This window comes from Littorina saxatilis, linkage group LG1 (genome assembly GCF_037325665.1).
Source record: "Littorina saxatilis isolate snail1 linkage group LG1, US_GU_Lsax_2.0, whole genome shotgun sequence".
In the NCBI taxonomy this organism is placed as follows: Eukaryota; Metazoa; Mollusca; class Gastropoda; order Littorinimorpha; family Littorinidae; genus Littorina; species Littorina saxatilis.
The window spans coordinates 24,268,230-24,284,970 of record NC_090245.1 but is presented as its reverse complement, the minus strand read 5'-3'; the positions used below and the strand labels follow the sequence as shown (position 1 = coordinate 24,284,970).

Here is a 16,741-nt window from a genome sequence, read left to right as displayed (position 1 = left end):
TGCAGGCGGTTCCGCACGGTCTGGTCCGATAATCGGTGTGGCCCGGGGAGAGCCTGGACAGAAGATGAGGCCGACAGGAAACGATTCCGGAGGTGGCGGAGCCGTATGAAGCGGTCGTGAGCAGCAGTTGTCGCCCTTGGTCTTCCCGCTCGTGGCAAGTCAGCAACGGAGCCAGTGGCTTGAAACCTGACCCACAGTCTACTGATGGTGCTCTGGGACACGTGGAAGTGCCTGGCGATTGCACTTTGACTTTGGCCTGCTTGTAAACGACCCAATGCAATTTGGCGGTCTTCTCTGCTCAATCGGGCCATCTTTCGTCGCTGAATTGTCGTCCGATTTCTTTGTGGCGAACAATCCGCTTTTATGGGTTTTGGAAGACATGGTGAGAGCTCAATATTCCCCGAGTTTCACGAGATTACACTGAAGCATGACGAGTGGTCATGCCAAATGAGCAATTTTGACATTGTAGCCACTGATAACGCATGCGTCACGTGCAGAGCTCACTTGTGGCAATGGACGAAAGGTCGACGACCAGATAAACATTTTCTGCAGTTTGGTGGATATCCTTGTAGCCATATAACTAAATTAACCAAATATTACAAGCTATGCGTTTCTTTTTTTTGAACAGTATAAGAACATTGGGTCTTAAAAAGGAGAGAAAGAGAGGTACATTTCCACACGTTATGAACAGAAAATCTGGAAAAAGAACAAGGTCTTCAAAGGGAGAACTTTTAAATCGAGGGGTCGGAGGGGGGGGGGGGGGGGAGTCCACTGTACAATGTACACACTACAGTCTCTGGTCAAAGAAATACAAGGACATGATCCAACAACACCTTTGCTCTTTCATTTGGCGTCCCGTTTCGCTTTGACATCAAAGCAAGCTCATCAGCGTTAGTCGTTCGCTGTTAGTACTGCACTGCATGCTACAGGGATGTTGCCTGGGCTCTGGTGGGCCACAAAAGTAAAGTCATGATTGTGTGCGTTCAGCTCAGCGTTAATTATGATGATTCAGGGCACGTATGATTCGTGCGCATAGCAAGGCTGGTAGTGGTATGTCAGCTCGTATACCAGCCAGCTCCTACAAGCTACATTTTTTATTTGCCTGCGGTATAACACAGGTGCGTCTCTTGCCCTTTTCTTAGCCCACTGCCTTGTCACATGTATGGCAGACGCTGCGTATGCCTTCGTGATTCGTGACTGACTGACAACAACTGGACAACTGAACAAACGCCAAAAGATCAACGATCAAAAATTGTACAGTACGTATGTTCCGAGTGCAGAGCTTTCTTTACAAGGGCAGTCACAACTGGAAGGTTTCATGCTGTAAACTACTGTAACCTGTACTAAAATTCAGAAGCTGCCATTTTTGACCATGCACTTCAAAATTTGCAATGAGTGTTTGTTAATTTTGGGTCTCCGATCAAGGAATTCGGAATTTTGTTTTTTCATCTTAATTGTTCTTCTGTTTTCATGGGCTTGAAGGCTGCCATATTCGTAGCGTTCATTAATTAATTCATATTGTTTACATGTGCCAATAATGTTATTAAACTGTACCTAAGGGGATATAATAACGATTGGCTGTAGCTTTCGAACACAGAAAAAATTATTTCAGTATTGCAAAGTGGTGTTGATAGTGTCGAATGTAAACAGAACAGTCTCAAACGCCATCTTTGGTTTAAGAAACGTCACGAAGTGACGTCAACGGTCTAAAAATAGCCCAAGTCCTAGAGAACTGTTGTTAAACAATGCAATAAAGAATTAATTATTTATCGTAATTGGTAAGGACTTCAAACCTAAAACTTTGCAGGAAGCTTAATTTATACATCCCCGCAACGATGGGAAAAGCCCTGGAAGTAATTAAACTAATTAAATAGGACTATGTCAGCCTTTAAACTCACATGTCCACTGGCGTTTTTGCACGACTGTGTTTTTACGTGTATGACCGTTTTTACCCCGTCAATCAAGCAGCCATACACCGATTTCGGAGGATGTATGCTTGGCATTTTGATTACCTTAATTAAAGGTATACAATCTTAGAAAGCCTTCTGAGGACATTTCTGGAATATTTGACCTTAAAAAGTCTACGGGACATTCGATGGGCTGTGATGGCCGAGTGGTAACGCACTTGCGCTCGGAAGCGAGAGGTTGCGTGTTCAGGCCTGGGTCAGGCCGCAATTTTCTCCCCCCTTTCCTAACCTAGGTGGTGGGTTCAAGTGCTAGTCTTTCGGATGAGACGAAAAACCGAGGTCCCTTCGTGTACACTACATTGGGGTGTGCACGTTAAAGATCCCACGATTGACAAAAGGGTCTTTCCTGGCAAATTTGTATAGGCATAGATAAAAATGTCCATCAAATACCCGTGGGACTTGGAATAAAGTAAAAAAAAAAAAAAATCCATCTCACACGGCATTAAGTCTCAGGAAACATGAATACACGCATGCAGGAGAAAAAAAAAAATATGGGTAGCGCCGTATGTATGGCAGCTCGCTTTCCCCGGGGAGAAAGCAGCCCAAATTTCCATGAGGGTAACCTCACTGGACTGTAAATCTTATCCAATCCAATTTAGACACGCGAAAAGGCTCTGTAGCTGTGCTTATTATTTTATTAACGAACAATTCTTTTCATCGTCATATGTTGATATGTGTGTGATTGCACTGTAAATAATGTTGTTATTATTTTTTTTCACCAAATGATTGTACAGCGCTTTGAGCAGGGTTCAACCCTGGATATACGCGCTTTATAAATATTATACATCATTATTATTTAAGTTATTGAGACATCCCAGTGCACTAAGGGATTTATAGAGCAAATCGAGAAAATTCATTATTGAACGAAGCGCATAGCGCTGAGTTCAATAATTATTTTCGAGATTTGCTCTATAAATCCCTAAGTGCACTGGGATAGTTTCAATAACGATATTGTCAGTACCGCCAGAGAAAAAAGAAGATTCAAAACGCACATTTTGCAATGCGCATTTGGATAGGCGTAACTGTGTGGTCAGGTTTGTGTCACTGGATCTACTTTTGTGTGGGCTGTCTCAAGTGTGTCGTGCTTTCGTCACACGCAAACTCTTGTTTTAATTTCTGTTGGTAAATTCCAGTGTAGCGTTAAGCTAAAAAGTGATGATCTTTCATAGAGACCTCATTTAAACTCGGAGAAAGGACTGTGCTCTTAATTATTTGCGATTCGAAACCTTCATCGAGCTTCGACAGATTGACTGTGCAGAGTTTTGCCCCTTGCCAAGGTCGACGGAAAGAACATTTTCAAAATAAATGTGGCATGTTTCTCGTGTGGTATCTTCACTCATCGGGGAGTCTGGTACTAAATATGAACGGTAAGAATGCTCTGAACCCTACACGTATTATATCCCCATCGTTTTATCGTTCACATTTGCCCAACATGTTAATTTGCTGAGCGGGATTTATGTCGTCTGCTACTGCACTGAGTCTCATTTCAAAAACAACTTTGCTCGTCACGTTGCACTGAGTCTGCACGCATGAGGCAGGCTGGTAATAAGTCTTATATATGGTAAGAACGTTCTAAACCCTACACGTTTTCGATTCCGATTGTTCTTGCCTTGAAATAATAATTCGGAAAACATTCATTTACTGAACAGATGCAGTCGTATTTCAGTGTAGTCTGCTACGTGCTGATCTAGCTGCTACCGTCTCTGCTGCTACGTTATCGGAATAACACTTGTGTTTTCTGTTAGCTGCTGGGAATTGTATACTAACTCATCATTTGGTAATGTGGACAATAAACTACATGCCACTAACATGGCATAATTATGAGAGGAATCTTTGCAAGTCGAAACTGAAAAATTAGACACAGCGGGTTCTATTTGTAGATCAGTGGCAACTGTGGCACAGGCACATGCAATCTGTCAGAAAAAAAAACCATCTTCTGCTTTAATTGAGAAGCAGGAAATTTATGGTCTTAATCATTGGTATTGTGGAGAATATAAGCTACATGTCATTAATTAATTCTGAGGATGAGAGTACACTCTTGCTTAAGCAAAGGGCGGAAGAATACGCTCTGTGGAAAAGTTAGCGCACTCCAAGAGTGCGCTAACAGTTTTAGCGCATCGCCATTAGCCAATCAACTGGTTCACATGTCATGTGACACCAGTACTTACTGACAATTATTATTATTATTATTTTATTCCGTGCTGGTGGGCACGCACTTGTCTAGGCAGACGGAACCTGTTGATTTCAGGAATTCACACCTGTTAGCATGCGCGCAACGTTTTTACCGAGACCAGGTGCGAATAAGCAGGACGAAAACAAAAAAAACAGTGCATACAGAAAGCACAGTCTGCAAAGATGAACCAAACACAATGTTTAAATTTTTTATAATTAAACGCTGAAACACTAAATTTAAAGTACTCATGGTGTGTAGTGACATACTCCCAAACCCCAAACCGAACTATGTCGCTTATGGGGCGATTACTGGGTTTTTTTTGTTGTTTTTTTTTTTTTTTTGGGGGGGGGGGGGGGGGGGGGGGGGGAGTGGTCGGGGCATTAATATTCCTTTAATGATCCCGAAGAGGTTTGCAACAGCTCCGAGCAACATCATTTATTACATTTAGTCAAGTTTTGACTAAATTTTTTAACATAGAGGGGGAATCGAGACGAGGGTCGTGGTGTGTGTGTGTGTGTGTGTGTGTGTGTGTGTGTGTGTGTGTGTGTGTGTGTGTGTGTGTGTGTGTGTGTGTGTGTGTGTGTCTGTGTGTGTCTGTGCGTGTGTGTGTGTAGAGCGATTCAGACTAAACTACTGGACCGATCTTTATGAAATTTGACATGAGAGTTCCTGGGAATGATATCCCCGGAAGTTTTTTTTTTCTTTTTTTCGATAAATACTTTTGATGACGTCATATCCGGCTTTTTGTAAAAGTTGAGGCGCCACTGTCACACCCTCATTTTTCAATCAAATTGATTGAAATTTTTGTAAAGCAATCTTCGACGAAGGCCTGACTTCGGTATTGCATTTCAGCTTGGTGGCTTAAAAATTAAAATGACTTTGGCCATTAAAAATCTGAAAATTGTAATAATTTTTTTTTTATATATATATATAAAACGATCCAAATTTACGTTCATCTTATTCTACATCATTTCCTGATTCCAAAAACATATAAATATGTTATCTGAAAATTACAAATATAAAAATCATGATCAAAATTAAATTTCCGAAATCGATTTAAAAACAATTTCAGCTTATTCCTTGTCGGTTCCTGATTCCAAAAACATATAGATATGATATGTTTGGATTAAAAACACGCTCAGAAAGTTAAAACGAAGAGAGGTACAGAAAAGCGTGCTATGCAGCACAGCGAAACCACTACCGCGCTGATCAGGCTCGTCAGTTTCACTCCGTTATGCACAAGCGGCGGACTACGGTCATTGTGAAAAAATGCAGTGCGTTCAGTTTCATTCTGTGAGTTCACAGCTTGACTAAATGTAGTAATTTCGCCTTACGCGACTTGTCTTTCTTACTCTAGTGACGTATGACGCACTAGACTCATTACAGTCACGCCAAACCCTGCAGCAAACGACTTGGGATGAGGTCGGTCCTAGGAAGACCTATTGCCGTAAATCCACGAATCGCGTGCAGTACCTAAATCCAAAGTCTGCGCCTCACCAGCATGCGCTCTAGTGCCAGACTTTTGTAACTTTGATTCGCACTTTCGAAACAAGGGTCTCTTCCGACAGGCCCCCTGTACGCACTCTAGTGCTAGGCTTCTGTGACTGTTACTCGCACGTTCTAAACAAGGGTCTCTTCCGACAGGCCCCTGGTCTGTATTCTGCAAGAGAAAATAATGGTTCATGCTTCAAGGCACAGTCCTTCCCGTGTAACCGATTCGGCTCAGATGTGGTCAGGCTTCTACAGGGGAATTGGACCATCCCTCCACTTGGACACACACAAAAAGTCAACACCCTGACTGCCTCCGCTGCAGAGTAGAAATTGTTCTATGAACGAATTCCACATATATTGCTATTAGTGTTTGATTTATTTATTTAACTTGTTTCAATTATTTCACTGAAAAAGTCCGACTCTGCACAGAAAGCACCCAAGGCTGTTGATTAAAATGGAGGGATGGTTATATCGCATGCAAAAGCCAGATGAGATCTGAGATGGTGATTCGAAGCGTTTACACGGAGAGGCCTGTGCCTGAACGTAAGCTTGTCACTGCTTCTAATCGCTGCTTGTAACTATCTTGTCCTTTCTGCTAATAAGTATATGGTGTTTGGGTCCGTTGTACATCTACAATAGTTAAAGTTGGCAGCTGTCACTTCATGAGTACTTTCCCCTTTTTCCTGTCGATTGAAATAATAGACCTAAGACGAGTTCAGACGCTCCTAAATTAGAAGTATTAACTGTGTGGTTTTCATCGTGGAGGGAGTAAATGCCAGAAAGAGAGGTGGGGGTCCTATTAAAAGGTGTGACTTCCGGATGCAAAACAAACCCCAACAAAACCCCTAGTTTTGGGAGAAAAAAACATGCGCATTTTTTCAAACGCACCCGTAAAATCAAGACACAAGTCTATTTTGTAACTGAGGGAACACACACAAAAACAGACACACTCAACAACAAACAAACAAACAAATAAATAAAAAGATCAAAGATCAAAGATTGTCCAACAGCTATAAAATCGGACAAGTCCCTTTGGAGCAATTGTGATCGCCTCAAAAATGTCAAAATTCCTAAAGAGTTTCAAACGGCTTAATGATCTGATAAGTCCCAATAGAAAGCGGCTAAAGTAATTCACAAAACGATACAAAATAAAAGTGTTCAAAGTGTTCCTAACAGCTCTCTGAATAGACGCATTCCGATTGAAAGCAGCGGAAATAATACGTTTTATTCAAATTACATTTTCTTTTCACCAGAAACTCAGAACACTTCATCTCTTTGGATTTGTTTGTTTGTTTGCTTAACGCCCAGTCGACCACGAAGGGCCATATCAGGGCGGTGCTGCTTTGACATAATACGTGCGCCACACACAAGACAGAAGTCGCAGCACAGGGTTCATGTCTCACCCAGTCACTTTATTCTGACACCGGACCAACCAGTCCTAGCACTAACCCCATAATGCCAGACGCCAGGCGGAGCAGCCACTAGATTGCCAATTTTAAAGTCTTAGGTATGACCCGGCCGGGGTTCGAACCCACGACCTCCCGATCACGGGGCGGACGCCTTACCACTAGGCCAACCGTGCCGGTAGCTCTTTGGAACGTGTTAACATTTCTGCTTGTGACAAAACGCTTCGGCCGAGTTACATGCAGTTCGTGTCCCAAAAGCTCAAATGACCCGTTTCGCTAAAGATTCCTGCGTAACCCAATCAATAACAACTCAATATAAAATAATACCTTCTATATGCCATGGATGAACCCAAAGGTGTGAAATTATCATCTGTGCGATTTGAGGCAAGCTTCAGAATTTAGATGAGTGCCCAAAAAGTGCCCGAACGCAAACCAAATTTCTTCAATCCATGCGGCTTGATGCATATCCATGTACCTTTCGAGTTCAGGTTCATAAATCAAAGCCAGAAACGTAGGCAAATTTCACACAGCCAGGTAATTCCTAGGCACACCTGGGGCATACATGGCGACTCTCTCATTAAAACACTACACGGGGCAGTTGGGAGGAAAGTCCGTGACACACGTCTTCCCTGCTGAGCCAGTTAGTTACCATTGAACCCGCAACGTCCTGTTCTAGTTCTTTGACATCTGAGTTCGTTTACCCCGACCTTCTGTCTTTATCTCTTGCCCTCGGATGACCCGCGGCAGTTTTCTTCAATAACTGGCATCGCTAACTACTATAACCAGCACTATACCCAGCACCTAATGACATGACTTGTCTTGACCAAGCTGGCACCAGCGGAAATGAAGGCAGAGAGTCGGCACGATCCCAACCGCAGTAGATGTCATCGTAAATACAAGTATGTAATTTCTACAGTGTCTCTCTGACTTTACCTCCTTGTCTGGCATCTCTTCTCCCTACCTCCATCCTTATCCCATCCACTCTTATTCAGCCTGTATCCCCGCCCCCCCCCCCCTCCCCACCCCCCTCAACCTCTGTACTCATCCGGATTCGCACCATTCCATGCAAGGGGGTATCTCAAAACAGCATCTGAGGAAAATGATTCTTCTCAAGATGACAAACTCACTACCAGAAGCTGATCTGAGGCCAAATTACTCTTTGATAAATGGTGTTTACTATCACTTGTCTAAGCTCAGTCCCGGTCAAATAGTTGGTCATAAGGAGTCGAGGGTTGAGGAATGGAGGGCAGGAACGTGGGGTATGCAGTACGTGCCACAAAAGGGTCAGAGAATTCTATCTGAGGGCAAGGAGGGAGTTCTGCGTTCTCTTTTGCTGTTGCCGGGTCGGTCGGTCGGTCGGTCGGTCGGTCGGGTCTCTCTCTCTCTCTCTCTCTCTCTCTCTCTCTCTCTCTCTCTCTCTCTCTCTCTCTCTCTCTCTCTCTCTCTCTCTCTCTCTCTCTCTCTCTCTCTCTCTCTCTCTCTCTCTCTCTCTCTCTCTCTCTCTCTCTCTCTCTCTCTCTCTCTCTCTCTCTCTCTCTCTCTCTCTCTCTCTCTCTCTCTCTCTCTCTCTCTCTCTCTCTCTCTCTCTCTCTCTCTCTCTCTCTCTCTCTCTCTCTCTCTCTCTCTCACACACACATTTACCAAGCCTCAGCCGTCTGTTATGCACTACATTCCGGACATCCGAAACAAACACACAAAATAAGATACAGTTTAGAATATCTTCAAAAAGCAAGATTGCAGATGTACATTTTTTTTTTTTTTACTGTAATAAACCTGAAAAACAACAACATAAATTAATATTACAAATACAATCCAAAATAAATCCAAAGGGTCTGGTAAGTCGAAGGAACATTTCTTTGTTTCACACAATCTATAAAAAAATAATTCTTAAAAATTAAAATTTTTACATATTTATTATATACTAGAGGAATACCCAGCTTCGCCGGGGTGAATCGCGAGACAGAGACAGACAGCGTGGCGGTTCACCACAATCACCTTTGAAGGCGAAGTCCTGTCAAACGGGTTTGAGAATTTTAGAGCTTATTTCTTAGCCCTATATTATCTGTTGTGGCTTCTCAAATGCCAGAACATACAGACAGACAAAAACCGCTAGACCCCATCACAAACAGAACTCTACAATCCACAGGTTTTTGCCCACACACACACACAAACACACACACACACAGAGAAGCCGTATATATATATGTATATCTATATCTATAAATATATAGAGATAGGTGACAGTGTATTTTTCGCGTGGCTATAAATTGATTCGACCTTTTCACTTTGACAGTAAGAACAACTTACGGGTGCAAGGGAAGCGTTCTGGACAGCGCAGTGACATTCTAAAAATAGTAACTTTTGCCCACACACACACACAAACACACAGAGAAGCCGTATATATATATGTATATCTATATCTATAAATATATAGAGATAGGTGACAGTGTATTTTTCGCGTGGCTATAAATTGATTCGACCTTTTCACTTTGACAGTAAGAACAACTTGAGATTTTTAGAGCTTATTTCTTAGCCCTATATTATCTGTTGTGGCTTCTCAAATGCCAGAACATACAGACAGACAAAAGCCGCTAGACCACATCACAAACAGAACTCTACAATACACAGGTTTTTGCCCACACACACACACAAACACACACACACACACACACAGAGAAGCCGTATATATATATGTATATCTATATCTATAAATATATAGAGATAGGTGACAGTGTATTTTTCGCGTGGCTATAAATTGATTCGACCTTTTCACTTTGACAGTAAGAACAACTTACGGGTGCAAGGGAAGCGTTCTAGACAGCGCAGTGACATTCTAAAAATAGTAACTTAGAAACGGGAATATGGATTGAAGCTACACGAAGGAAGGGAGATAAACGCAAAACACTGGAGAAGATAAGGAAGAGTTACTTGTAATGGTGAAATGAACACAAAAACCAAAATCGGTTCAGCGCTGCGCGCTGAGAGCACGTGTTGAAATATCTCATCGATGATATTGTGTCCGGGGTGTAGCTGAATACGGTGTCCAAATTTGAAAAAGATCCACCGAGAACTTTGGTGTTGTGATGTGGTCTGGCGGCTTTGGTGTGTCGGTATGGGGGCCCGGGTAGCTGAGGTGGAACCAAAATCGGTTCAGCGCTGCGCGCTGAGAGCACGTGTTGAAATATCGACCAGGTTGTGTCCTGTCCCGGGTGTACCTGAATATGCCCACCAAATTTGAAGCAGATCCATCGAGAACTTTGGCCGTGCATCGCGAACACTCACACACACACACACAGACAGACAGACAGACAGACAGACAGACAGACAGACAGACAGACAGACAGACAGACAGACAGACAGACACTAGTCGTATATATATATAGATGAGTGATACCGACATGCGGCCGGCATAGCATAAGACAACTGAATCGCTCGGGTTCTATTTATCGTATAACACAGAATTCTTCTATTTTTAAAAACAGCCATACCTGCTCTTCCCCTCTAAGCTCCAGCACCTGTTGACACCTGCACGGAGTGAAGACGCGCTGCAGCAGTTTCTTCAGGGTGTGACGGTCCACGGAGTTGCCGAATGTGTGACGCTGCAGTTCGCCCAGGGCCGCCTCCTGTGGTGAACAGACAGAAAACATAGCTAAACACACTAAATACATTAAAGTCGATGTTTTGTATTTAGATCATAGCTAATAAAACAAAGTATGCATGTTAAAAATATGCTCTTCACCCTCCATAAATGGTCGCAACTCTTCCTCTGCAGGGCCGGACCAAGTTCGTTTGAGGGGGGGGGGGGGGGGGGGTTCCAACTGAAGGCAGGGGTCCAGGGGCCGCCCAGGCCCCGGTGGGGTGCAGGGGCAACGCTTTACTTTGAATATTACTATGATGATGGACTTATAACGGGGAGGGCAGGCCGTTGTCGACTTGATGTTGTTCATAATTTGAAATAGTTTTATAAGACCAAATAAACTGAGGGAGTTGGGGGAAGAGCTTAAAAAGTCCACTTTTTTTTCTCTCTGAGAGGTACATTGGATGGTCAGGGGGGGGGGGGGGGGTTCCGGAACCCAGGAACCCCCCCCCCCCCCCCCCAGATCCGGCCCTGCTCTGAAACCTAACAAGAAACGCCCCCACCCCCCCCCCCCCCCTGCTGCTTGCTGTTATTTTTTTCTATCTCATTTATCAATCTTCATTCTGTATTATTTTGATTTAAGTTTGTGTGTGTGTGGGGGGGGGGGGGGGGTCTGAGACCAGGAAATTGAGGCAATTAGGTCCGCTGCGTACTGATTTCATAAAACAAATGTCGTCAATCAAAATAACCTAGTTACAGCCTTTCCGTAGATCTATCAAAAGCTTTGCAAATGCTTTCAGGGTTGTTTTTGGCGTGAGCATTTCCGTTTCATCCGAGCTGCTTTCCTGGTTTCCTTTCTCTCGTAAATATTACATTCTTCGTGATTAGAGCGAGCTTGATCGCGAAACACGGTGTGAAATCCAACAACACACCACGCGATCCTTAGTTACGGGGCTGTTTTGCCACAGGCTAATGTGACGTCTGCTGCACTATAACTTCTCGGGAATGAAGGGCATGTTAACCCGTGATTTGTAAAAATGTAAAAATTGTTACAAATCACGGGGCGCGCCCCGCGATTTGTAAAAACATTTACAAATCGCGGGGCGCGCCTCGCGATTTGTAACAATTTTTTACAAATCGCGGGGCGCGCCCCGTGATTTGTAACAATTTTTACAAATCACGTTTTTGCGCCCGATATTTTCTTGTCATCTCCAAAGTCAAGGGACAAAAACGAAATCCCTTGACTTTTGGGGTAGCGCGACTCTGTTAATTTTAAGATTTTTTTTTTTTTTTTCATTACTAGGATGTCCCATCGTTGGGAAATTCCGGTCGCTTCCTCCCAGTGGAAAGCTAGCAGTGACAGAGTCGCACTACCCCAAAGGCAAGGGATCTATTAGTCCCGTTTCGCCGTTATCCCAATTCGCCCCCATCCCATTTTGGCGACATTTCTCAGGCCAAGTGTCATTTTACCACCATATCATGTACCATTAGCTCCACATCCCATTTTGGCGCAATCCCGTTTCGCCGTTAGCCCATTTCGCCCCCATCCCATTTTCGCGACATTTTACAGGCCAAGTGTCATGTTACCACCATGTCATGTACCATTAGCTCCACATCCCATTTTGGCGCAATCCCGTTTCGCCGTTATCCCATTTTGCCCCCATCCCATTTTAGCGACATTTCACAGGCCAAGTGTTATTTTACCACCGTGTCATACCACTAGCGCCACATTCCATTTTGTCGCCATGCCGTTTTGCCGTCATCCCATTTCGCCGCCATCCCTATTTTGCGACATTTTGGATTGTGGCAAAATTGGGATTTGGCGAAAACGGAATGTCTTCCTAGTTGAATAACGCAGTATAGTAGTATAGTGAGGCTTGGCAAGAAGAATAAATAAAAAATGGGATGGCGGCCAAATGGGATGGTGTCAAAATGGGATGTCGCGCAATTGTTATGACACGGTAGTAAAATGACGCTTGGCTTGTGAAATGTCGCGACAATGGGATGGGGGCGAAATGGAATGCGGTGAAACGGCATGGCGGCCAAATGGGATATGGTGTCAAAATGGGATGTCGCGCTATTGTTATGACATGTTAGTAAAATGACGTTTGGCTTGTGAAATGTCGCGAAAATGGGATGGGGCAAAAAATGGGACGGCGGCAAAATGGGATTGCACCAAAATGGGATGTGGAACTAAAACCACCCCCACCACTCAGCGTAGAGGCTCTAAACAAGAAAAATAATAATAATACAAGTCGCGTAAGGCGAAAATACAACATTTAGTCAAGTAGCTGTCGAACTCACAGAATGAAACTGAACGCAATGCAACGCAGCAAGACCGTATACTCGTAGCATCGTCAGTCCACCGCTCACGGCAAAGGCAGTGAAATTGACAAGAAGAGCGGGGTAGTAGTTGCGCTGAGAACGATAGCACGCTTTTCTGTACCTCTCTTCGTTTTAACTTTCTGAGCGTGTTTTTAATTCAAACATATCATATCTATATGTTTTTGGAATCAGGAACCGACAAGGAATAAGATGAAAGTGTTTTTAAATTGATTTCGAAAATTTAATTTTGATAATAATTTTTATATATTTAATTTTCAGAGCTTGTTCTTAATCCAAATATAACATATTTATATGTTTTTGGAATCAGCAAATGATGGAGAATAAGATGAACGTAAATTTGGATCGTTTTATAAAAAAATTTTTTTTTACAATTTTCAGATTAATTTTTAAGCCACCACGCTGAAATGCAATACCCAAGTCCGGGCTTCGTCGAAGATTACTTGACCAAAATTTCAACCAATTTGGTTGAAAAATGAAGGCGTGACAGTTCCGCCTCAACTTTCACGAAAAGCCGGATATGACGTCATCAAAGACATTTATCAAAAAAATGAAAAAAACGTCTGAGGATATCATACCCAGGAACTTTCATGTCAAATTTCATAAAGATCGGTCCAGTAGTTTGGTCTGAATCGCTCTACACGCACGCACGCACGCACGCACGCACGCACACACATACACACACACACACACACACACACACACACACACACACACACACACACACACACACACACACACACACATACACCACGACCCTCGTCTCGATTCCCCCCTCGATGTTAAAACATTTAGTCATAACTTGACTAAATGTAAAAAGGCATGCATTACTTTGTGGAATGTGATATTTTTCCATTTTTACATTTTTACAAATCGCGGTTTTAGGTTCGACGTGATTTGTAAAATATTTTTACATTTTTACAAATCACGGGTTAACAGGGCAACAAGAAAATCAGCGATTTTTGATGAGTTTAAAATGTATCAGTTAAATGACCAACAGCGTCTTTCAAAATTGGACAGGGGTAAACTCAAAGGAATTTCTTATCTGACACGGTTTCGTTTTCGTCGATAATTCATGCAGGCCAACTGACAACACGTGGTTGGGTGTCGTCGCTCGAAAGTGGGTTGTCGCGACATTCATCGCACTGGAAAACTCTATAAACGTCACGTGAACCAATCGCGAAAACAATTTATTCAGGTGTTGTGACATTTCCCTATCTTTTAGTGTAACTGAACGACAACGTGCACCGTGTTACTTGTATCGTAGTGCAATCTGTTCTTCACTGCAAAATTGACATCTGTTACACAGTAAAGTAAGTATTTTCGGATCATTTCGCACATAGTTCTTTTTGACTTTTTAAGACGATGCTGATGACAGTCACCCGATATTAGTAGCAAATTGAGATGGGCGCTGTGGCGGGGTGGTAAGACGTCGGCCTCTTAATCGGAAGGTCGAGGGTTCGAATCCCGGCCGCGGCCGCCTGGCGGGTTAAGTGTGGAGATTTGTCCGATCTCCCAGGTCAACTTATGTGCAGACCTGCTAGTGGCTTATCCCCCTTCGTGTGTACACACAAGCACAAGGCCAAGTGCGCACGGAAAAGATCCTGTAATCCATGTCAGAGTTCGGTGGGTTATAGAAACACGAAAATACCCAGCATGCTTCCTCCAAAAGCGGCGTATGGCTGCCTAAATGGCGGGGTAAAAACGGTCATACACGTAAAATTCCACTCGTGCAAAAACACGAGTGTACGGGGGAGTTTCAGCCCACGAACACAGAAGAAGAAGAAGAAGGTAGCAGATTGGAAACGTGTTCATGTTGTAAAGCCATTACTCAGTATTATTGAGGTCCCCCATACAATTGACCGAACAATATAGATGGAGACGCACTAGGATGCGCAGACTCGAATAAAGCAATTTTGTGAAATTATCCCGTCCTTAAACTGACTGCAATGAATCGTGAAAGCCAAGCCACTTCATCATCTACGCAAATGTTGTTGAATTAAGCAAAGGTCCGATAGAAATGCGCCTCCGCAAGCAAGCATGCGCTGACTGATTATAATGCCTTATGCAAGATAGCACAACTAGTGTGTGTTGTACCGTTATGTAGGTGTACTACATTTGTCGTCAGTGTGTTCCTTGTTGTGTTTTTAATTTGGATAGGCTATGCGGCCATGTTGACGTCTGTGGGAAACAGAAATACACCACTTAATCGACCACTGACATTCACCTACATGCAAACAAAAGTGGTGACTAAAATGACGAATTCCTTCTCTTTCGGTTCGCCCAAACGCGCAACTCCTGTATTCAAAACCCCACAACGAAAGGGCATGTCCCGACCAACTCTGGGAATCAATGAGTTTGCAGAATGTTCCCACATTTCTTTTTTTTACGTTTTCTTCTCTTTTTCTTCTTCTTTTTTATGGGGGGTGCGTGGGGTCTGAAGGGAATTACCGAACAAAATGATTTCCTTTTTTAAGTGGTCATGTTACACTTTAATATTAAGATGTCAGACCGAATAAACTGCTTTATGGAAGTACACCAGATGTAGATTCAATCTAAATAGATAATTAGTAACATAAATTCAAAATTGCAAGAGTTGGATGCTTTCCTCGTATCGCAGCGGGATAATAAAATATAGAGAAATGTGCAGAAGATAGGGAGTATGGAAAGTGCATACTCATGAGTGCAAATCAAGCTGAGAGCGAACCCAGAGATGATGAGATACTCGTTTAAGAGGGAGAGGGGCGCAGGGAAAAAAAGAGAGAGAGAGAGAGAGAGAGAGAGAGAGAGAGAGAGAGAGAGAGAGAGAGAGAGAGAGAGAGAGAGAGAGAGAGAGAGAGAGAGAGTATGGCGTAATTTGACAGATAGAAAGTCAAACAAACGGGCACAGATACACCCAAGCCCATTTGAAATGACAGGAACAGAACAGTAAACGGCACAAGAGTCGCACATAAAATAAAAGCAGTCCTCCAACGGAACCACGCATGGAGGCAAAGCACGAAGAGACAGACAGACCCAACAAGATTCAAGTAATCAATTGCACGCATAAACACCCAGCTGTGCGCCGTCCTTAAAAAAATGCGTTATCTGCATCATCTAAAGTGCTGTTCGGGACTCCGGCGTACTCGGTGGACAGGCTGGCTTTAACTTGTTTTATGGTACGTGCGGAGACACAAAAGATGAACAAATCAATGTGTTGTGCAGACATCCGTATTCTGGTAGTGATAGGGTTGCGTGAGAGAAATACCGCGTCTTTGACTAGTTTCAAACGTCAGCCAATACCGTGTCTTGCGTCTTGCGTCAAACGAACACAGCGTCGTTATCAGATTTCATACAGTGTGGTTTTTGTTATTGTTTTTTTGTGTTTTGCTTTTTCTACTTTGTTATATGCAAGAAATGATAAATAAAAATAACGCAATCCTGTTTAACTCTGTTAGTAGACATTCGATTTTAATCCCAATTTAAATACACAAACTAATACATTATTGTTAGCTTCTGAGGTGAAATGCATTCCAATAGTCCGGACTGAGACCAAAATGTCAAACAATTTCATTGAAAATTCCTTTTGTGGCAGTGCCGCCTCAACTTTTGAAAAACGCCCAATATGACGTCACCAAAGACACTTCGCAAAAAGGAAAAACAAAAAACAAAACAAAAACAAAAGTGTATGTACAGTTTCATGGAGATCTGTCCAGAAGTTGTCCAGGAATTGTTACACACACACACACACACACCACCACCACCACCCTCGTCTCGATTTCTCTGCAAAACATAAAGTCAAACT

The 16,741-nt window shown here is 43.0% G+C and overlaps 1 protein-coding gene across 1 annotated transcript in view; it reads right to left on the bottom strand.

The window, feature by feature from the left end:
* The window catches only part of LOC138965476 (ATP-dependent DNA helicase Q4-like), a 430,431-nt gene that overhangs the window by 332,744 nt on the left and 80,946 nt on the right, over positions 1-16,741 (bottom strand). The window contains exon 16 of the mRNA XM_070337643.1: positions 10,526-10,660. Within this exon, the coding sequence (XP_070193744.1) occupies positions 10,526-10,660 (135 nt within the window). The remainder of the gene's footprint in view (positions 1-10,525; positions 10,661-16,741) is intronic.